Raw genomic sequence first — 23,636 nt, forward strand, 5'->3', positions numbered from 1 at the left:
ATGTTTCTAATTTCCTTAATATAAAATTAACCCCCTCGTGGCTGTTGGTTATCATGTTTGTTTATATTTTGGGAGCAAACAAAGCTAATGATTTTGACCTCCAAAAGCATAATTGCAAGTCATTTACTTAGAAAGAATGATTATGTGAAGTGAATCTCATACTTGATTTAATTTATTCGAAATAAGAAGCTATGTTTGGACAGGCGGTGGTTATAATTTGCTAACCGTGATTTTGCCTTTATAATGCTTATATGGATGGTTTTTTTAAATTTGTGTTACTATGCAATCAGGGTAATAGAAAGACTCGATACTTCGAACCATGGGTTGCTTATGTTGTTCTCATTTGTGATATTGGAGAAATATTTGTCTTAAATGGGCTTATCTATGAATTCTCTTTGTGTATACTGTATTCAATTCGAGAATGTAGATATTCTGGGTATGTTGTTCTAGTTTCTATACATTCCATAACACTTAGCCTTTATGGTCGTTTATACTTTAACATGGGAAGTTGGAATGTGATGAAATATATATTAAAATATTGTTCATTTGCTTGCCAACAGATCGTTCCGAGTGTGATAAGCCTCCGAAGGGGCAAAGTAAACGTTCTGCCCTTGTCGTCCAGAACAATCGACCATTGGATCAGGACTGAATCTTCCGTCTTCGATTGTACACGGCATGGTCTAGAAACTAGACTCTGCGCATTGGGATGCATCTGTTACCCGCATCGTCCTCTTACCGGTGCGATCCGGTTTGCGGTTGACGGTTCCGATTAGCGACGAGTAACGCTGAGCGGGCTCCGATAGAAGGCGAACAGTAAACAACGCACCCTTCGCTAAGAGAGGTTTCTAAAAATAGTTCGTTCATCGACGCCACCGCCGTCGCCATCCGGTAATGGTTCCTGGCATGGCGATCGGCCGAGCGTGGCAGAGCGCGTGGACGTGTCAATGGAAATCCAGTGGTTCCGGCATCACCACGTTGAGGGCACCGGGCAGGTACGTTGGAGGGGGGGGAGAGATAGGAGTGGCTCAAAAATAGAACAGCCTGACGCCGCGATGACGGTTCGGGACACGGAATCGGTTTGGTTTCGATTTCCGATCGCTTAATGACGACAAAAGGCGCCAGGCCGCCATTGCTTCGCGCGCATCGATAGGTGCCCTCGCTTGATAAGCGATAGCCGGAGGGTGGACGCGTGGACGGAAACCATAAATTTTACAAGAAAATTGGTCCTCCCAGTAGTAGCCACAAGAAGTGGGGCAAATCGCTCGCGATCCGATTCGATCGACGACGTAGTGTGTACGCAATCGGAGTCGCAACACTCTCCCTTTTGTAGGGCGATCGATAGAGGCTTTGGTGGGATGTGTGACGATGTGTGAAAAGAACGATTAAGAAGTACCATGTTACAGTAATTTCGAATCACTTGCAGCTATCGCCAATTTGTTTCCGTTCAAAACCCCTCATCCGCATTATTCGTGAGATTACTTTTACATGGAAAATTGGTTTTCCTTGCTTTATTTGTGAATTATCATTTGTTTGTCGAAACTGTCGGTTATAACACTTTGCATTCATCACAACGTAATATTTACACCTTAATCCTAGGCATGTGATGTCTGTTATCGTCTAGCGAAAGTAGTTTTGCGTACGAAAAGTTACATTTTGGTGGAATCCTAACTCAGGTTCGGTTCGAACGTGTTTTGTTTTCGTCTACAACTGTGCTCTTTACACTTTAAAACCAGAAGAGACTCTTTTGTACAATCGACGACTCGTTCTGTTCCTATGCTCTACACTTGAAGATGGTATGTTGTGGCAGCTCTGTTTGACGAGACTTAGTAGACATATTGTGGCTTTCGATTTGAGACGAAGAAAGTTTCTTTAAAAGAATGCGTGATTTTGGAATCCTTTTCTTCTGGCTGGAGAACTCTAAACGAATTCTGCACCTGCCTGGCAATTTTTCGAACCAAAAACAACTCGCAATAGAAAAAGAACACCTTCAAGGGGAATGGTTTTTTGATTCACACAGCTACGCTCCTTAGGGCTACTATGTATCACCTACGCTTTATAAGAACGACCTAACGCTAGTGGACAGGAAAGAAGACGTGGGATGGCGGGAAAGGAAGGGGCGCTCAGTCCTCCAGCAGCCACAACCGCGTCGGCAGGTTGGTGAAGGCCTCGTTCAGGAACTTCCGGAATAGCTTGCCGATGCTCTGGGAAGCCGCCGGTCTCATCTCCTGGATGAGCTCGTTCGCGTTCTGGTTGAGGAACTGGTTGATGGCCTCGCCTAAAACGAAATGGAAGCTCCACCGGTTAGTGTCTGAAACAGACAGCGATGACAGAGATTGTATCACTTACCGAGAACATTTTGCGTGTTGACGTGATCCTTCACCTTGAAGCGAGCGTTCTTCATGGTGAAATCGACCGTGATCTTCTCAATACCCATGAACGATTCTCCATCCCGTTCTACCGCTTTGCCGTAGATTTTTGCGATGGCAGTAATGTCCGCTGTAACGAAAGAGTATTGACAATTAGTTAAATCTTTGTCTCAAAGTTGTTGTTAGTTGCAGTTCATGTACTTACAGAACTCGGTCCAGAACTCGCCGTTCGATCGCACAGGGAGTAGAAGCACGTTTCCGATCACCTCATACTTGCCGCGCGTTTCAACCCGCGGGATGCCGATGCTCATGTCGATGCGCAGCTTCTTCAAGTCACTCCGCACCTCCTTGATGGTGTAGTTGCCAGCACCGAGCGCCACGATGTCCGTGAACAGCGCCTTTATCCGCACTGCGCCAGCGTTGTTTTCCATCGCCAGCTCTTCGATACGCAGCGGCTCCAGCGGGGGCGTCTTCAGTTCCGGCAGACCCCGGGCGACGTACGGCTTGACGAAGTTGAGCGAGTTGCGAATGCATTTGTTGATCTCCGGATCGTTTCGTCGGCAAGGATGAATGTACGAAGCTGTGGAGAGAAAAATCAACGGACAAACGAAACGATCGTTGAAAATGGTGTTGTGTGCGTTGCATTGCTTAAGGCGCGGGCGAAAATAAATCGAATACTGAGCGAAAAATTGGGATCGAAAATCGCCGTACCTTGGTGACTGGTTCGATAAATCTGTGTCGATTCAATAACTAAGTGAACCATAGCAAATTAAATAACCGGTTTATGGAAGGAAAACCGTAATAATAACCAACGGCAACCTTGCACACGTGAATCGCACTGGCGCCTTGTTACATTTGATGCGCTTTTGAAGCGTAATGGCAATGAAAACGTATCATAAAACCAAACCAACTCGAAGGTGGCATCCGGGAAATAACATATCCGTCTTTAAAGGGTGCACTAAGATTGGTAGCCTCATTTGTGTTTGCCCTAAGGGAGGTGTTTACGCTTTTTGAAATCTGCGAGTTGTGAAGTTGAATTTCCTGCTAGATGTTGCGCCACGACATTCGGCAATCCGCTCGAATGCAGGAGCTCCATTTATCTAGCATCAAAAGGTGCCACGGTTATGATAAATGAATGGCTGAAGAATCCACCTTGACGGACGGTGTTGGGCAAAACAAAATTATAAAATTGTTGCCAAAGGCCAACGCGACGCGGGTGTTGTATGAACATGCCCAAGTTCTTTTCATGTATGCCGGCATCCTTTGCTAAGCCCACTGTAGCCGAGTTGTTACTTACAAAAGGGTACGTTGTTGAAAACAAATAGAATCTCTTGGGAAGACTTGATCACGGATACGCGCACCGGTGTGGAGCATGTGAAGTGTATCGGATCGTGGCCGCTGCCATTGCAACATAGCAAGCATAACGAAAGCACTTTACACCCAAGGAGACACCACGCTTTTTCTCGCTGATGTTTTCGGGGGTGATTCGTTGGCGAAGCCAAACCGAAAACACCAGCGAGATACAGTTCACTTTCGGTGATAGCCAGTGAAGTGAGAAAAAATTTGCTCACTCCAGAAGAGAAAAAAAAGTTCTTTCGCTCTCCTGCGTCTGTCTTCTCTTTTTGCCAATTCTCGTGTCTTTCCCTTCTGTGGTGCTCGCACTGTGTGGATGTCGGTCAGATGGCTGTTGATGGTCTTACGAAACGGATGTCTTTGATGGCGTTGCTTGCTTCTGTCGTACGAACTTTTTTCGTTCCGCTCCCTCATGTGTCTTCGATTCGTTGCGCTTTCGGTGTTTCGAACTGTTTGATATGCCAGCCTGAAGTCTGAAAGGAGTAGTGAGAACAAAATAGGCTATTCCTAACCTCGGCTCCGGCCACGCTATAACCCCAATATATATCGTTGATATTTTGATGTGCCATTCACTTCAAAAAGTTATTTCGGAACGAACATAAAAATTAAATCTTGGTTTTGAAGACGCACAGTGAGTGACTTTTCCAAGTTGGTTGGCAAAACATTTTGGTCGAAAATTTTTCAATCGAGAAATCGTTTGCACATCATCTTGTAACTTGTGGATGCCAATGGCTGTTCGGGAACATTGCATTGGGCTACATTGGGAACATGTTTTTGTGATCTTGCCCGATAGCTTCCTGCAATCTAAATGTCACTCAAAAGTGCAAAAAATGTGCGGGTGGATTAAACATTGATCAAATCAAGTCAAATTGATTTTGTTCCACCTTTGTTGAAACATGAGCCAGTCCCGCAGAAAGTTATGAATGTATGAAGAAACGCGCATTGCAAGTACCCACGAAGCGAGAGCGCAATCGTTTTATGCTTTCCATCCTACGCTCTCGTATGTTGTGCTTGCGCTTTTAATGTGGAGAGGGCTCAATCGCGGCACCGGGCCTGTAGCGCGAATGCGACAGAGGGTATATGAGTTGCTGCTTCTCGCTCCGATACATGGGGAGAGGGTACTAGACCTCCGCAGAGAGAAACAAGCTCACAAGCTTCTATTCATAAGGCCCCGACATCGTACGCGTGGAAGCGAGAACACAACATTTGTAAGAGCGAAAGGCTATATTTTTGGTTCACTATCGCCGAAAATGTTTGGTTGGGCAGCGCGATCGCGAGCATTGCCGGTCGGGCGAAATAAAAAAAGAACGGTTGCCTTGTACGATACCGATCGGTGCAAGGTGAAGTTGAACGACGGCAGAGACAGAGAAAGACACACGTGTCGAATGACAAAGAAAGAGAAAGGAGAAGCGGTGCACCCCTACGAACGGGGTGTGCCTCTGCATACAAACACCCGCCCGTGGTGTATCGTTTGTCAAAAAAGGGTAACAAGTGGCAAATGGCCCCCGAAAACAAAAATAAATAAACCGATTGCAGCGTCGGACGGTGCGGTGTGGTCCGGTTGGGTGCAGTCTCGAGACGGTTGGCCCTGATACGGATTTTAAGGCAGTTGATGCAATGAACAGCGTTTGTTTGTTTGTTTGTATGTTTGTTTGTGTGTGAAGTTGGCAACATGGACCATGGACGTCAACGTCCAGTCCAGCGGTCCAGTTTGCCTCGATTAAATTATTTCCCGTACTTTCGTCAAACGGTAGAGATAGAGGGAAGCCCCCAACAAAGCGAGAGTATCCTGATAGGGGAACCAGTAATCGGGCTGACCTTGAACTATCTTTCCTGTTAACCCTAGACCCAGTTACAGTGGCGTTAATTGGCATGGGAAGGACCTTTGCGCCTCATGGTTACGGAGGAATTTCCAGGAAGTAAAAGTCTGGTGCATGTGCAATTATTCTTCAACCCCTATCCCTTGCAGTTGGACTCCAGGAGGAGAGAAAGAAAGATCTCGACGTGGTCGGCAAAACCAGTTCCGATAATTGAACGGTAGGAAAGTGAGATAATTATCGTTCTGCTGGTCGGCTGGTTGGATTATGCAAAGCAATGCCAGTGGTGCTAACTTTCTGCCTGAAGTAACGTGCTATTTCGTAGGCAGAGATATCAACTAGTCAACCTGGATATGGTTTGAATGACATCGAGGCTGGTGGGCGAGATATACTTCGGTATCGAAGGACTTGGGTTTGTGTACAATCAAAACTCGAACAAGGAAATGATTTTTATCTTCAGCGTGCTAATCGGCAAACCTGTTCCGCCAAATCGCTAAGAAACGATTCTTGATTTAGCTTACAGTCAAGCAAAATGTAGACAGTTTGACATTTGCCTCGAACCAACGGAGGTGTCTGCAGAAGATTATAGATCCATTTTTGTTCGTGTCACCGCACAGAAATGATCTTTCGAGTGCATTCGATTGCTAAACAGCCACAGAGTCATTCGCCACGGGACATACGTGAGGAGTTTGTGTCCTTGCCGGGCCCCTCTCTGCCAGCAGCCCCAAAAGTATGGCTAAGGTGTTTCGCTACTTTGACGGCATGATCTTTCTTCCAGCGTAGAACCATCGAGTGCCCTTACCTCGCCGAAGAGCCCGGCAACATCATGACACTACCCTTCGGAAACGTTCGTGCGAGTGTGCGTATGGCCTACCGATTCAGGCTAAACACCTGACCGTTGCGCAAATACAAAAAAAAAAAAACTGCGCTGCACTTTTGCAGAGCAAGGCGACGAACCCGACGAAACCCGCAGACGCATTTCTCGATCTCGAAGAAAGACACCATTCTTGATCCGAGCATGGACGGAGCGGTCCATGGTTGCGGCTTGAAATTACGCACGCGAAGGGTCCGTCGTGTTCGGTGGTGATCAGAACAGACATTGCGCGGACGAGTAATTAAAAGCAAACAACGATTTCGTCACACGCGTTGCCTTGGGCGCGACTAGTTGGAGCTGCTGCTGCCTTGTGGCGAATACCCCAAAATAGCATCCGCGGCTAAGCCCTCGCCGCCGGTAGAACAGTTCTGAGACATAACTCTCGGACGACAGGCAGGGTGGAACGGGGCCGTGGTAACTGGGCCCTTTCTTGAGGACAAACGGTGGTTTAGTTCTTGGAGTGGAGCTGTTTTGAACAATATAACCGTCACAAGGTGCGTTGGGAAAAAGGGGCGTGCGTGAATTTGGACCGGTGTGGTTAATTGTTTGTTGAATTATTTCCGTCCTTTAAGGCTACGAAGCTGTTGAGAGAATGTGCCAAATACTAACCAAAGTATGTGAAAACTCATTGTGACAATTGTTTATTAGTTGCCGTAAGAGCAGAACTGAGCTATGTAATGGGAAATCTATGAAATTTTAAGGACGAACTGACATATCGAAGGACTGATTCATTTCAATTCAATTGTTTTCTTTTTTTTTCTCACAATTCATAAGGTTCCATACAAAGTAAGGAACCAGCACTTGTTGACTCCTTCGTCGGGTTTCGTTCTTGTTTCAACTGGAAAACCGTTTTCAACTCAACTGGATCTCAAGACTCGTAGATCGGATGACGACAAACTGCACTCGTGTCCCAGCGGCCTCTGGAGTGGTTTGTGCCGCATAGACAAACATTTACCCACATCAACAACGCCCGGCATTAGCACTTCGGATCTGGGTTCCGACGGTTGTTGCCTCAGAGGGAGAAAAAGGTTGAAACGAAACGTAAGCAACGCGTCCCGGGCCTCGTGTGGGTTTTTGCTGAGTGACTTGCAAAAGTCGGCATTTTTGCTGCGCCAAGGTGCAGCCAACGCTTTCGTCATCCGAGGCCCAACCGAGTCCCCCCCACCCCCCTCCCCCACCCTACTGACCGGGTCGAGCCGGGTACTCCACCTTTCCCATCGAAATTCCGGGGCAACCGTGGCGCAGGCTGACTGTGGTCACTCGGTTTGGCAAACGGCACCGGCTGCGGTTTTAATGATTCATTCAGCAAGTTGCTGGCTTGCAAATGCTGGACTTGCTGGAAACCTTTCGAAACCCCGACCAACTTCCTGCCCCAACCTTGCTGGGTTCGTTGGGGCCTTTCTTCCACGTTTTATGCACCACCATGGGTCATGTGTATGTGTGTTTTGCCTTGAAGAAATAGCTGCCCTGGTAGTGGCAAAAGGGTGTAATGGTGCAGCGGCATCGAGGTCATCGTCGTCGCCATCGTTGTGGCCATTTCATCATCGTTTTACCATCCGTCACGGTTGTCAACTGTAGGCGCCTGAACGCGCCGATGATGGACGGCGTGGCTGCAGTTTGGTCGCTAGGCTTCATTCAACCGACCCAAACCGGACACATGACGTCTGGTTAGAGGTCATATTCGAGTGGAAGTAAAGAAAATTAAAACGGATACACGTACAAGGTGTGCAAGGTTGTGCTTTTTTATCTCATGAAATTTAATTGAAAACATTCGAAAGCGCAAGCAACCAAAGATGTTTAATAACCGCTAAAATGAGACAATAGATAATACCCAAAAATATATTGATGAACTAAAGTAAATCGGTCCGAGATTTACTTTCAAAAAAAGCGAACCAGCGAAAGGGAAAAGGAGAAAAAGCAAAATCATCATATCTCAACCAGCGTGAACTTGAACCGAGCTTAACAATGCGCGATGTCTTGAGGGCGCTTGCGTAACCACGGACGAATGTAGCACAGTGTGCGGTCACATCTTCATCCCAAATGGAAAGGGAAAGAGAGTCTCACGAGAGTTGGACGAGTGGCTTTGCTGCGGTATAAAAATGTAAACGATACACCTCAACCGGAGTGGAAAAGCGAACCAGTGGATGCTGCATATGGTTTGCCGAAGGCACGGGGGTTTACTTTTTCTTAACGATCAGCTGATGCGATCGCAGGTGAAAGAAAAAGTGACGGTAGAGAGAGGGCTCCGCAGTGGGAACGGAGAAGAGGAAAAAGAAACCGACCGACCATTCCTAGGGAGTCCAAAGGCAAACCGGTGTGAATGTCTCCAGCCCCGTTGGTTTGCGACGATCTTGCACCGACACAGACGGACGGGGAGGGAAATAGTCTGCGAAAATAGGTCACCGTGTCGGTATGGCGAGGAGGTGAAAATTATGCGCATGCCACTTGCGTAGACTGCGCCAAAACCGAGGGGGAAGAGATGCAAAGGGGTTTGTCCCGGAGGGAAGAGGGTGGTGTAGGGTATCTTGGGATCTACTTCAGTTTCCTTTCGTTCATCGTGCGGGTTTCTCACTCTTACTCTCGTACAAGTCGCACGTAGCGCTGTGACGAGAAGAAGGAAAGACTGCAATGCCCGAGCGAATGAACTAAGCGACGAACCCTTGTTTTTTGGTTGGCTTTGGTGGTGGATCTTTTTTCTTTATTAGAAATGTTGTGATCAAGGTATCATAGTATTTGTCTCGAGTGGTATGATCTTTGAAATCGCATGAAGAAACAACAAGAGATGGGCGCTAATTTTTAAACGATCATCGTAATGAATGGAAGCGGTAGTAAGTTTTTTACCGGGCGAGAAAAAAACTTTATCCAACCCTGATGTAACACCATCAATCGATCAATCGGTCAATCAAACACTTGGAAGCAACCAGGTGTGTCTATGGCCATCGCCCAACCAAAGCATGATGACACCGTGCACACTTTGAATGCTTCTGGGGCGGGAAATCAAAACACTGCTTCGGCCGGACCTTTGCCGGAGTGCTATTGCGCACACAAATAGAAGAAAAAAAAACAGAAACACGAGAAATACCGCAGTAGGAATGATTCGAAATTATCGCCCGCGGAAAAACCACGACGGGCGCACGCGCGTCAAGGAAATTGCCGGCATGCATAGAATGGCGGTTGGATGGCAAAATGCGTGCGAGTCGAATTAAAAGAGGAGTCGGTTCGTCGGTTCCGCATCGGGTCAGGCCACGGAATGGAGGAAGGTAACAGTAGGAAAAAAGGCCAGCAGAAAGGAAAGAGAGGCAACAACTTTACGGTGCCACTTTCGCTGGCGGAGGATTGCGGCACGACGCGGACGCGCACGCATACGCAATAGGGCGTGATTGGCGTGTTTGCTATCTGTTGTCGGGGTGGTCCACCTCCAGTTCGTCCTCCGATTCCACACCCTGCCGGACCGCGCGAGAGGCGATGCTTTTCAAGATCATCTCCCGATGGGGTGAGGAGGAGTCGGGTAGAGGAACACCTTGAACTCAAAAGGCCCAAAAAGATTCCCCATTGTGAGCATGCCGGTGACACAGTTGAAGTGTTTGGGAGATGGCCTTAGGTCCCCCTCGCGCGGTTGAGTCATCGAGCCGTCTCCTGGGGAGAAGAAATCGACGCTTTTGGGCGGACTCTGGAACTGGGAGGTTGGTGGCCTAACCTTGGCGTTGAAGCGTGGACTTTGGCAGCGCGGTTCCGAAATTAACAATTTAAATTTACCCAACACACAAAACTCGGAGGACCCGGCCGAGCAACGGACACAGTGAAGGTGGTAAGTGGTTGCGTTCGTTCGAGCCAACGATATTGTTGGAGAGATTCCGTTGAAGGTTGCACTTTGTTTGGTTGGGACCAACCGACCCAAAGCATTTGCAGAACAAAATGTTTGTCCGAGGGATGGCTGTTAAACAAGGAGTATGTACTTACGTCGTTCGTACAGCGCGCCCGAAACGGTCATCATCATAAGACTGCAGAGCAGCAAACACTGGACGGCCATCGTTGTCATTGTGAAGCTGAAGAAAGGAAGGATCACTACACCACGAACTCACACGATCACACACCGAGGCGCACGTACAACACCGTCTAAGGACACAGGAGGTGGCTCGCGCTAGTGTCCTTCGTGACCGCCGAGGTCACTGAAAGGGTTTAAACGGGCGAGGTGTGGAAATCCTTTTCTTTCGGGTGTCCTTTGGGTTTCTCAGGTTGTGCACGTCGATCAACTGTCAACCTGTGGTCGTAAACACTCTACCGAACACGTACTCCTTCGTACCCTGGACACGTGGAAAGAGAGGAAAAACAGCTTGCTTTAAAAACATAAACCTAACCAACGATTACTACGGTTCGTGGGCGATTCGTCATTGCGGGAAGAATAATGTTCTTGGTCCACGCTATCATAAAGGAAGGCATTAAGTGATTCCGCGCAGTGTATTATTATTGCAATCCCTGCCCTTTGATCGATCGAATGATGTCAGAGACAAGTAGATGGGCGTCAGAAGGTGGCCGGTTTGATTACCATCGGCTCCTAAAATGTGCGATTAATGGTCGTTTGAGTGCCCGATACTGAGAATCCTTCCCTTGCAGGGAGATTATCGAAACCCATTACGCCATAATCCGCGCAAGCGTTATGAATGTTCATCATCCGCGGCGCGAAGGTGACAGATGGGTGATTGTTTTCGTAGCCAACGACTCCCGGTTCTCTGTACGTGCTAATGGGGCACTTAACCGGTGCTGCAACCTCTCCTAGTTCGCCGTATCTCGTCGTTAATGCTAACCTCGGGTCTGGGGGTTCTACCCTTCCCTTTTGCCCGATCGATCAGTATGGTATGCGGTCGGTGGAGGTTAACACTGATTACGGTTGGACCGGTGCTGGCTCGTGTGTAATGTGGTCAAGATTTTCCATTCGTGAGCTCGCAACGCATATCGTGATTTATTTCCCCACTGTGCCTGCCTGCCTTCAGTCAATGACAATGATGCGTTTTTGGGAAAGAACACGCATTTATCGGAGAACATGCACGCGTTTATGCGTTACTTGGTGTAGCCTTCGGTGGCTAGAATTGGTCCTGGCAAGCTGCTAGCGCGTTGATTCTCTTTTGCATCTCGGGAGATTTTTATTTTTAAATTGTGAGAAATTCGTAAAACTAAATTAAAATGGTGACAAAATTGCAACTATTTACTTATAATTTATACTAAATGTATGTGTGTAGTTTAAAATGTACAATAACGGAAACCGAATTAGATTTGCTTGAACCATTCCAATAAATGTATTAGAGGTGGTCGGCAAGATCCTACCATTTTGAGAAGCATTTAATTTAACGCCAATAGGAGAAAAAGCCTTCAAATTCAGTAATGCTTTCCTTCGTTAAAAATTCCAAATGTTGAAAGCAGTAAACAAACATCTAACCCACGGCCACCGATTACAGACGATGGGAGGTGAAATGAGGCAACATTAGGATCGTCCGGGCTTATGTCGCAAAAGGTCCTGGTGCGAAAAAATCAAATACACAGTCGGTGTGTGTGTTTGGCTTCGCCACGCTGCCGACTTTCGGTTTGACCCAGTTCTTTCGCCCGATTTCGCTCCCATTTGCTGCGACGCCATCGGACGGTGGGCAGCAGGAAAAACCGGCTTCTGCAAGCCGAAGACACCGCACCAAGACTCCAAAACCCCGGAGTGTGTCGGGTCCGCTCGTTTGGGGCCATATGTGCAGCCCATGGCACGCTGTCAAAATGGCCCGGTTGCAGCCTCGATGGTTCAAAATTGGAAAAATAGAAGCAAACGAGGGGACGAGAGGGAGAGATGGAGAGTGAGTGTTGTAAGAAAAAAAAAAAGTTAACCACCAGAGGAAAAGCGTCCACAATCTCATCCCAACCAAGCGGGGCGGTTGAACGGAGGCGAACCTAAAACGACACACGAAGCAGCAGCAGCATCATCGGTTTCTTCTTGGGCTGTGCAGAAATTGAGAAGCGGACTTGTAACGTAGTAATTGAATTATATAATCCACCTCGGCTTCCCTCGTGGTGTGTATTATTCAATTTTGCATTTCGTTCCCCCACCCTGGAATGACGACACTTAGCCGTCTCTCCGCTCGGGGAACAGAACCACTGAAGGTTCGTTGTTTGATCTTCAGCTGTTGACGCATCCTGCCAACTCCCATTTCTTCTGCCACAAGCAGCAGCAGAAGCAAGGGAGCCATGCAGCGTGGAAGGGCAAGGAGTTGGACTCGGGTGGCAACCACCCGGTGGTACGCAACCGTTGGATAACATCAACACACACACAGACACACATGCGCGCGTCAGGGACTGTGAAATTCACTCTTCGAGGCTCGTGCGTGCGTCGTAAATGGCACTCCCTGGTGGTGGACCGATTTTGGGGCGCCCGTTTGCCATGGCTCTGGCCAAAAGAAGCTGCTGCCTTAACGCGACCACCTTAACGGTGGGCTGTAGGGAGATATTTGCACAATCCAGCGGGACGGTACCATGGTGCAACGACAGATTCCCACCACATGGCCAATCCAGCTTGGAGCAACCAGTTGAAGCACCTTGTATTTCGATCACGCAGTTAATGTTCCTTTCAACAACAAATAGTAACTAAAACAAAGCCACACAATACAGTTCGAGATTGTCACACCAAAGCACATTCACACACTCGCACAGCACACTAAGATTTTACGTTTTTCGATCGATCAAAAGTGTCATTTCAAAAGTGTCGTTAAAATGTTCGATGCGATCATTCCCTGGCCTTCTTCTTCCTCCGACGTTGCCATTTGCTACCGACTGGTGGCCTTTCTCCCCGCCTCATCCACAGGACCATCGATAATCCACAAGGCCGAGTGGAACGAGTTTTTCGCTTGTTGTTGGATGGAAGATGAAGAGCAGCGCCACGAAAGGCGGCAACGGCTGGTGAAATGGAATGGACCACAACAATCACGGCACGGTCGTCGGGTTTCGAAGCACACAGGAAGGGGGCAACGGGAGGGTGGAGAGAAATGGGGGGTGGATGGAGAAATCCTTCAAAAAATCACTATACGCACCACACAGCACTACACCGAAGCAACTCCGAGCAACGAATGGAGAAGCCACGATCCGCGCCGGGCGCTTTTATATGGCACGTGCTTTTTTTGCGTCTCGTGAGCTCCCGTGAAATGTCCGCTCTCCGTGCGTGGCGGAGCTTTTAGTGTTTTGCTCACCCAACTCACCTGATCGCGTTCACTACTAAGGTTTTCTTACTAAGCAGCACTCACTCGCCGTATTTAGTATCAAATTCTCTCGTTTTGAGCTTAACGTTTTATGAATGCTACTTTATGCACTCGGCGATATTACTCTCCTTTGTCCGAGTGCTCGATCGAGTTGCCGAAACGAAAGGAGAAGGGAAGAAGCCACTCACGAGCTCCCATTTATTCGCGAGCCGGTAAAGGCTAAAGGATAATCAGCAAAATGTGGTCCTTTTCCAAAACGGGCCCAAAAGAAGTTCTTTCTTGACGTATTGCCATTGTTTTCCAGCATATTTTTTTTCTTTTTCCGGCATGATTGAACACCGATCCGGTGCGGAAAAGATTTATCGATCAAGTGATCGGGGTGGGAGAAAATACGATAAGCAGGGTTTGTGTCTTGCTGTGTCGCGCAAGTTCTTTGTACGTGCTGGCGTTGCGTTCTCGTCCAAGCAGGCAGTTCGCTGGATTATAAAAGACCGGTTCCAATAGTGGCATTTAACGTAGCGCATATTCCTGCGAACCGTAGTTTCCGTAGTTTATTTCTTGCTACTCTTACTCTTTTCCGTGTTTTATTGTGATATTCGGATGGACGATAATCGATGAAGGAATCATCGAGAATATGACAACGAGTTGATGGGCTGAAAATTTTCGTTGACAGAAGCATAAATCAGGGCCAGTTTCGATTCTTGCATAGAGTTACAACAATAACAAAGCCTTTTTCAGATGCTCGCAGAAGTAGTAAACAATTTCCAAACGCAGAGAAACGCCTTCGATTGGCTCACGGAGGAAAATATCCGCTTATGCACGCGTTGCCGCGATGGCCGGATCGTTGTTTCCGGCCGTTTCTATACCTTCTCCCTCCCCCAAGTGGACCGTTGGTTTGCGATGCAAGAATTCCTTATTAATTTACATCACCCACGCCGAAACAATACCCAAACGATTCCACTTAGGCGTATTCGATTATCAAAATCGCTCCGTTGGAAGTCGTCGAATGAACCGCAGCTACTGGCGTCATGGTTTGTTGGTCGGAACGGTCGAATTTATTGTCACGTTCTGGCCGGTCCAATTTCGTTTCACGGCCTAAGCCGATAATTTGGTATGGTTCAAGGCTCGCACGCACCAGCGCTCGACCGACTCGCGGACTAACACGTTATCAACGGGATGAGCGAAAACGTGCGACGAGTGACGGGGCGGAAGAAGTGGAAGAAGCGCAAGAAGCGGAAGTGCATTAAGCGGACCGGGGCGGATTTCGAGGACGATCGCTCATTACCATACCGGAGGAGCATGTTGCGAGAGATATGTAGACGAATGATAACCTGTTTTTGATTGAAGATTCTTCTTCAGTTGCTTCGTGTAACTCTTCCGAAGAAGTATATTATTTTTTATCGGCTCGTTCGGATTCGATGTTCTTATGGTTTTAGCTCAACAACATTTTAAAACATATCTTTATTATGGAGCTTAAACTGTTCAACTCCCTTTCAATATTCAGATCCGATATAATTAGAGCAAACCCCTTTCGTCTATCGATGTAACGGCATGACAAACAGCATCCACATCATGCAAAACACATTTTTCTCATAAGTGAGTCAAGGTGGAGCCGTTTAATTACATAAGATAAAATCGCTCGGCTGATAATCGGTCCGGGTTGCGGTTGGCGTTCACGTCCGTTCCGCGATGCCCTTCGATGAGTAAATGGTGCGTTACAGTTATCACGGGCACGCGATGGACAACATGCTCGGGCGAAGGTCCAATTCTTTTGTAGATCAGCCTATTTTATATGATGGTTTGATTAAAGGGCGTACTTCTGTGCTCCCATTCTATGGTTTCGTTACGTTTGTTCGCAAGTAAATGTAAAAAAATAATATGGCGTCAAATTTGACTTTTCCTTGAATTTCAAATGAGTGGTGAACTTGACCTCAACGCCCGATCATACCTCCGTGGAGACATGTTTTCGCAATCCGTGCTCCTCTCTCCGTCTCTCTTCCAAGAATTAATGTTCAATCTATAAATTATTCGGATTATAAGCATTTTATATTTTTCGCGCTGGAGAAACTTGGCTCCGATCGGATGTTTGAGAAAGTGCGTCACCAAGCGCGCAGTTGGAACACGTTATAGCAGGGGTTGTTTGAAGTTGTTTTTCGAAAGCAGGTTCTGCTTCACGATATTCCTGTGAATAAAACACTCAAAGGTATCGGATAGTCCAGAACAAAAAAATGCTGGGAGAATACGATCATCAGTTGCATATTTAAAAGACCACTCCCTTGACTGCTTAGGAGCACAGGAACTTTGCGTCTCCAGAGTCAATGGATGTTTTGCGTTTGTAAACGTTTTTGTGAAAGAAATATATTTAATTCGCCCTCCGCTACCCGCTAGTTATTTTACAGATGTGGTTTTGGTTTTCCACCCACAATGGGGGCTAAGGTAATCAGTCGTGGTAAGCAATACGGATTTCCACACGCCCGCACGGCCACTCGGTCGCCCGCCGGTGTCGATTAAGGAATTCCCACGAGCAGCGCTGAGTACCCGGCAAAAGGGCTTGATTAACCCAGCTGGCAATTTTTCACGCTGCAAATAGTTGATTGTTTTCGTGCGTCGGGCAATTCCCAGGGCAGATGCGGATTTCCAAATTTATTACTTGCTTTTCCGATAGCAAACGCTCCCGGAGCTGAGCGACTGAACAAAAAGTAGAGCAAGTTGTGGTTTTGGTCGTTGTGTGTTTCAGTTTGACATGAAACCCCCGAGAGCTGTCGAGTATAAAGGCGAATTTTTGTTGGGCTATTTTTTCCCTTCGATTGCCAAATAAATGTTTTGGTTTCGCTTTTGTTTAACACCACGCTTCGATATGAACAATTCACGCACTTCACGCTCATGTTGATTCGAGCTAAAGGAGAGCAAAAAACATGATGAAAAGGAACTCGTCTGGGAGTGAAGGAAGTGGACCGGATTTCAATGATCTTGAAATATCAAACGCGATTGCATAGAGCCATGGTTTTCATCCGACAAGGTGTCGCCAAATGAATGTTTGTAGGTAAAAAAGGAACAAGCTGGGGAAAATTGAGATCAGAATATCGAAAGCCATTTGCATTCGTCCTTGGAAGTTGCTCACAGGCAAGCACATATCACCAAATAACATTCATTGTGCATTTTTTGCCACAGTTGGATAGGCACTTTTTGCTGCTTATGTTTCAGAATGGATGTGCCGCTCGTTTACTAAGCCTTTTTTTTCCTTCTCTAACCATTTCCATTTCTGCTGATAAAGGTGTGAAGGTTGCAGCGGACCGTCGGCGACAAGGTTTCTGAGTCAGCAGAACCATTGTGTGTTGGCCAGCACAAGAGCCCTGCGGCGAACCGACAAATATGCGTGTGTGTGTGTGTAACTAAATTACGGTACGAGCAATTGGGTGCGGGCTAGCGACATTGGAGATTTGAGAGATAGTTGGAACCATTGTGGAATGAGTTGTTAAAGGTGCAGATTAAATCTTAAACAAAATGTTTCTGCAGCCCATTACCATTTCACTTTATGGGCAGGAATATTAAAGCGTTTGTTTTTGCGAACATTTCCATAACAGCTTTCCTAATGGACAATGCATTTCATTAAAATTGGTAAACGAATTAGGTTGCTACTTAAATTCTAATCTATGTAGGAGTAAAAAACCTTTCAGATAATTATCTAAACAACATTAATGTTTTCTAATTCTATTTGGTGTGCCAATCACAACCACGGTTCTTTACGCTCCGTCACAAAAGAACGAAACATTTTCCGGACTAATTTATAAACGCCACTCAACTATTCGCTGTTTCCTTGTTTCCTCGTTTGCATACCCGGTTTTCCGGCAGCCTTTAGCTCCTGCGCACCTGTCCGGCCCACCGGCTGACCTCACGCCGTCGTCAGAGAGCGCATCTAAATCGCATCAACAGACGGAGCAAAGGCCGCAGAAAATGAAGCCGCTGAAATCCGCGTCACATTTCACACACAACTCCGTCGTGATGTGGCGTGAACCATTGATTAATAACACCATTGGTTTAGTTGGCGTGTGTCGCGTGTTCGATGGCCGGGAATTGTGAGGGAATGAAGCAACAAGATTTCCATTTTTGCACGGCCCAACAGCGCAGGATCGGAGGTGAAGACGGGCGATATTTATTGGTTTCGCCGGTAAAACGCGTACGTCCTACCGTCCGGTGTGTTACCTTGCCCGTGAGGGCACTTCGTGACACGGATGCAATGTTGTCGGATGCACGATGTCGGAGAACGAAACTGTTCGCATCAATCTGGCAAGAAACTCATGTGGCATGATTAGTTGAAATCCTTATATGTATCTCCTCGCAGGCAAGGATATCGCAAAGCAAGGTCCCTGGATTCCTTTGGATTTAAGTAGTTTGTGTGTGAATGATTTATTGATTTTTAAAGTTTCATTGTCTAACATGGATTTTTTCCTTTTACAAGTGATTTCGTTCGTGGCGAGATACGAAAGAAAAAAACATAACTAATGCATGTCCCTTGTATCGAAACCTGCTTGATTACTCTTTCCACTTTGATCTTAACAAACAATCAAGGTTTTCGCTTCAAAGGCTAGAACTGTTTCAATCGAATGGTCAAATGTTTGGTGTGAAGAGAGAATAAAAGAGTACCGACTTAAATTCGCACCTAACGTTGAATGATGGGCGTTAACGTTCTATCGACTTTTTATCTAAGTGCTGCACCTGCACCTCTTGCGACGTGTGTAAGTCTCCCATCTGATGGAGGGGTCTTAAGGTGCCGGTTTCTAATTGAACATGCGGCACTGTGATCAATAAAGTTCAATGTCAAACTCGCCCCTCGAGCCTAGGCGGATAAAAACTCCCCCCCCTAATGCCTTGCATTGGAGCCTTAGAACCTGATGCTTGTCTCTAAGGAGATACGTGTAAGTAGTATCGGGCTGGACGTGTAATTGGGAAAGGTTATTCAATAATGCATCTATCACTCGGTTGAATGTCGCACGTTCCGTCAATCATCAGCATCTCTCTCCTCGACCTCCGGAGAACAGGTTTGCAACATCTTAACATAGGTTTTGGAAACTGGTTGCCGTTCGGTTAAGTTTTGTTTATCAAATTGAATTTTTCAACTTTTCGATAAAGTGTCTCCAAACTATTTGCGGTGTAGGTTATGTTATTTCCCCACTCAACCCCATTACCATAGATCACAAAAGGCATCGCCATCTCGCCTGCTGTGATTCCCGAGCGCGTGGTTTATTTAGGCAGAAAAACGGGCGGTTTGAAGGCAAATGTTTGCTTCGCGCGCTGGGCAAGCGCTGGCAAACAAAATCGCCGAGAGGCTTTGTGCGTTGATGCGCGATGTCGCTCGCGCCGGACGTCGACGGAAGACACACCCGCTCGGTTTGTTATTCAAAGTGCTGACCGCACGGGAAACCGACCGATAGGGCAGTCCTTCACACACGGAGCGGAATGGCATCCGGTAGAGTTCTCACTAGAAAGGTAAATATTGTGTCCGGTTTAAACGGGGCCCGGCAAATCGCCGGTCGAGTGCTTCTCGAAGAGTTAATTCCAATCGCATCGGAATTGGGATGATAGTGATTTTAAGCGATGAATGGATTGTAGTAAACAGTTTTTCTTTAGAAACTAAAGTTTGATCAGTTCAGGAGTGGTCTATTGATCTTTTGCAGGAATGCAATGGACAGTGATGCCACATTGAAGATGTGCTGAAAGCACTGAATTGTTTTGTCTGCAGGTAACGGTCTGTAACGGTCAATATCAAAATGTCGTCTGACGAATATAAATTTCGCTCCATGACGTAATGGTACTTAATTGAGCAAAGAGCGCGAGTTTAGAAACATTTTTGTGGTTGAAGCAACTAAGGAGCTACTCTTTAGTTTACAACCCAACGCTAGTTCATTGCTCCTTTGTTTATGCAATACGCATGATCCTTTCAACAAGGTTTTTCAAATAAAGATGTTGGAAATACCAAGGTAACTATAGTTTGATCTTTAGCAGACCGTTGAAAATTCAAACGAGCGCAATTTTCAAAATTATGTTTCACATGTTCCTAGATCATAATCCTAGAGAATTTTTTTTAAATGATGCAGTATCCTATGACGTCAAGGATACATTTTCCGAATATACAACAATATTTCTTTAATGTTTGGGTTTGCCAGGTGAGTGATACACAGAAGCAAAATACACGATTGATGTTATTTTAGAAGATAATTTATTACTTCTTTTCTTATTTTTAAATCTTACTGATAGCATAACTATTGTGAGCAATTCCTAACCTAACATCACTATTTTTGAACGTTTCACAACTTATCTTTCTCGTTCTCTTGTCTCCCGATGAACATCCTACAGTCATGGAAGTGGGCAAAGCATGTCTCCGAATTACCGTCTACTATTTACAAGCACGTACATTAACAGCGCCCCATGAAGGTCCCCGATGGCGAGTGGAATGCACTCATCTGGAGCCCGCCCTTGGGGACGCTGTTTACGCGATCCAGAGCTTCAGTGGCAGCTTGTTGAACAGTTCGTTCCAGAGACCGATGAAGATGTCGGCCAGGCCGTGCTCGAGATCGGACCGCAGCTCGCCGATGACTTCGTTCGCGTTCTGGTTGAGGAACAGGTTCAGCGAGGCCCCGAGCACCTGATTCCCTTGGAACAGGTTGTCCAGGTGAATGCGCATGCCACCAACGAGGAAGGTCACTTTCATCTCGTCAATAAAAATAGCGTCCTGTTGTGTGGAGGAAAAGAGACATGAAGGTCGGAATCGGTTAGCAAGTGGAAGGGGGAGGGCCTGCAGAAAATGACCTCACTTACCTCGGGCAGGGGTCGCACGGAGAACTTGGTCGCGACCGTGGTCTTGACGTTCTTGAGCGTCATCGTCACATCGCCATCGCCAACCAGTGGCAGCAGCAGCACATTTCCCTTCAGGTTGTAGCTGGCGTCGATGCGCAGCTTCGGGATCTCCAGCTCGAAGCCGAGCGCTTTCTTCTCAAAGTCGAGAAAGGCGCGGCGCACGGTGGTGTTCGAGGGACCCTTGATGCTGAGCTTCTTGAAGCCACCGCTCAGCGTCAGGCCGCCCGAGCCGCGCGAAACCTGGATCGACTCTATCCGCAGCGGATCGAACGGTTGGACGCCGATTTCCGGAATACCTGGATGGGTGAACGAACATCGACGAAAAGGTCAAGGATTGCGTCGGCAATAGGCGTCCAGAGCGTATATACGATGCCTACCTTTGGCGATGTACGGGAACGTTCCCTCAAACATCTTGCGGAAGCAGTCGTCCTCGTTCGGGTTCGCCCGGCGACATACTCGCAGCCACTCAGCTGAAGGAAGGGAAGGAAAAAGTCAATGTCAGTCTTGTGTTACTTTCCGTTTCACTGTTATGGAATGCAACGGAGTGTTTTTGAGAACCTGATCCTGTCTGAAGGTAATAATTAACGATTCAAATACTATATAACGTCTCCGAAACGATGTGATGGATTATTAACCCCCCGAAATGCTGCACACGCAACCCGAGTATCACCGGAATAAAATCTCCCAACTGGAACCCCAGGCCAACGTGCTTCGATTACGTCGAGCGCCAAACCGTCGCTCCTTACGTTTCCTTTTCCGCCACGCACAGTTTCACACTTTCTCCCCGCCGAGTCGCAGTGTTACGACTGACTTACTGACCGATAAATCTTCCAACATTCACCCCCGATGCGGTCATTTCTCCTCAGCCCAAAACGAGATCGAACCGGGGTAAAAATTCCACTCCGGCATGCAGCATGTGGCGCGCGCACGCGAATTGAGTCGCAAAACGTGGCGTTGTACCGTGCTTGCATAACTGAGGCGTGCAGAAAAATGCTCGGATAATCGTCATATGTGCACGGCGCGTACGCGGGAGGCATCTGGCCCGGGGGTTGCCGGTCGTTTACAGCTAGGGTGGCCCTGCATTTAGACGCGTCCACCGTAAGCGGACCATTTGTATGCTTGAACATAGTCCACCGGATAGGCCGAGCATTTCGTTAGCATATTTAGGAGATTTAACGGCAACAACAATGAATTTAAACAGTCCACTTGAGGCTGGAAGAGATGATTTTCATGGCCACACGAATCCTTTCACAGATCCTTGAAATAAATCCCGTTGAAAGGCATCGCACGCTTTTTGAATTGGTGAAGAAAGAATTACGCAAAGATAGGGATTTATTGTCAAGGAAAACAATGAAATTTTGAACCGGTTCTTTTTTATTCTCTCGATAAATCATTCATACAGAGGATCGAAAATGCATTGAAGCCATATGATTTTAAAGGTTGGTGTTTGTAATTGTACTTCCAATGAATGAATTAATTTTATTATAATCGAAAAAAAAAATCATTTACAAATCTCTATTAAACGATAAGTTTAGCGTTGTATCAAGTATCGTTGTGACTTACTAAAGTTATGCGATTCAAAATGCTTATCTCAATCATTAGTTCTGTGTGGGAAGACTATCTTTGTTTCAATTTAATTATTTTGCAACATTGATTTAGCTAAGAAAAACAAAAATCGGACAAGTTGACTTAATCAACATTTACTTACGTTTCTCTTGATACTGCGGTACATCTTTGTTCCGAATGGCGACTTCTTTCGCCTCCGACGTGTGGAAAACCAGCGGCAAAAGCAGCCCAGTGACCACCAGCAATGTGCCCATGCCCAAGTTGGGGCAAAAGCGTGTCACCCACCGTTGCCCTTTGGCGTGGTGACCTCCGCTAGAACCGTACCGTGTACTTCCAGAACGTACCATGACGAGATGACGGCGTTTGTGCGACACTACAAACTCAAACTCGAATGTAACGATCTAATGCACCGGACGCGACTGTCGGCCCGCAGAAGGATGCAGGTTCCTTTTGTCGACCCGAACCCCAACCGGCCGTACGGGTCGTCTCTCTCTCTTGGGTCGGGTTTTTCGCGGGGGTTTGTGCACTGCCACCTTGTGCTTTGCGCTTGCGCAAACACGGCACAACTCGTCCTGCCGTCCACCGGATCCGGCTGCGCGGTCACTGCGTTCGCACAGAGCGCGTATCGGATCGCTCGATCAACAACCGCGCGTGTTTCGTCACAAACGGCGTGTTTCGGCGGCAGGTTTTTCCTGCCGGTGGCGCACTTGCAGCCCTTGCGCAATTTCGCCTACACGATGCAAACGAGCAGCTCGTGTTGGGTTTGTCACTAGGCTTCGGTTCGGTGGTTCGAGAAGTTCTACCAGCACCGCAATGAAACGCGACGGTCGAAAGAACGACACCGATTTACAGTCGCCAAACTCGAGATTAAACGAAAGACTTCAACGTTGGCACAAGAGACGAACCCGAGTGTGACTTGGTCGGGGTTTTCGGACACCGAGATTGGGACCAACGCGTCGCGGACGGACTGGACACACACTTCCACCTCGACGATCGATGGACGTCTACTGCAGCCGGCGGTTGGAACTTTAATGGAAAGCGAATTCTTCGACCACACGATCGCACGCTTGGTGCGCTGGCGCGATGGAAGGGAGTGCATTGGTGGAAGAGTAGAGGAGGGGCACACGTGTACCAGACACTTTCGCATGGCACCAAGGAAGAGTAGCAGCTTCGCACTTCAGCTCCTGGAGATTGTTTTTATTTACCATTTAGGTAAACCGTAGTGTTCCCAACCCGTTGCTTCCTTTTGTCTCCTACGCCCGGGGTCGCCTGGTGTGCGATTATGTGCGTCCGAGGGAGAGTCCTCGTCCGATGCAGCCAAGGTAAACCATTTGGCATCGATATGGTATTTACATTCTGTTTTCCGTTCGAGTGGATGGATTCGTGCGCGAATGAGATAAGCGTCTCCCGCGGGAGTAAAAGTCATTCCATTCCTTTTTTGGCCAGCGGAAATGTGACGAACGAATGGATGGATTGAGGAAAACGTGTTGAAGGCAGTCGTGTTGGAAAGAAGCTAAAATAAATGGAGGGGGCAGTTTCAGGAATGTCGAAAGAAAATCTTCTTGTTAAACAATGTTTG

The 23,636-nt window shown here is 47.2% G+C and overlaps 2 protein-coding genes across 2 annotated transcripts; both read right to left on the minus strand.

Annotated features, from left to right (window-relative positions):
- Positions 1-2,120: 2,120 nt before the first annotated feature.
- On the minus strand, positions 2,121-10,440 carry LOC131287498 (protein takeout-like). Its single transcript, XM_058316550.1, has 4 exons — positions 10,371-10,440; positions 2,572-2,946; positions 2,347-2,496; positions 2,121-2,275 (listed from the first exon to the last, which is right to left on the minus strand). The coding sequence occupies exons 1-4, from the start codon at positions 10,438-10,440 to the stop codon at positions 2,121-2,123; spliced, it is 750 nt and encodes a 249-aa protein (XP_058172533.1).
- A 9,683-nt stretch (positions 10,441-20,123) lies between these two features.
- On the minus strand, positions 20,124-22,311 carry LOC131284172 (protein takeout-like). The gene is made up of 4 exons (XM_058313026.1): positions 22,200-22,311; positions 20,869-20,961; positions 20,444-20,787; positions 20,124-20,366 (listed from the first exon to the last, which is right to left on the minus strand). Exons 1-4 carry the CDS (start codon positions 22,309-22,311, stop codon positions 20,124-20,126), a joined length of 792 nt encoding a protein of 263 aa, XP_058169009.1.
- Positions 22,312-23,636: the final 1,325 nt, after the last annotated feature.

The sequence above is a fragment of the Anopheles ziemanni genome, chromosome 3 (genome assembly GCF_943734765.1).
Source record: "Anopheles ziemanni chromosome 3, idAnoZiCoDA_A2_x.2, whole genome shotgun sequence".
Taxonomy (NCBI): domain Eukaryota; kingdom Metazoa; phylum Arthropoda; class Insecta; order Diptera; family Culicidae; genus Anopheles; species Anopheles ziemanni.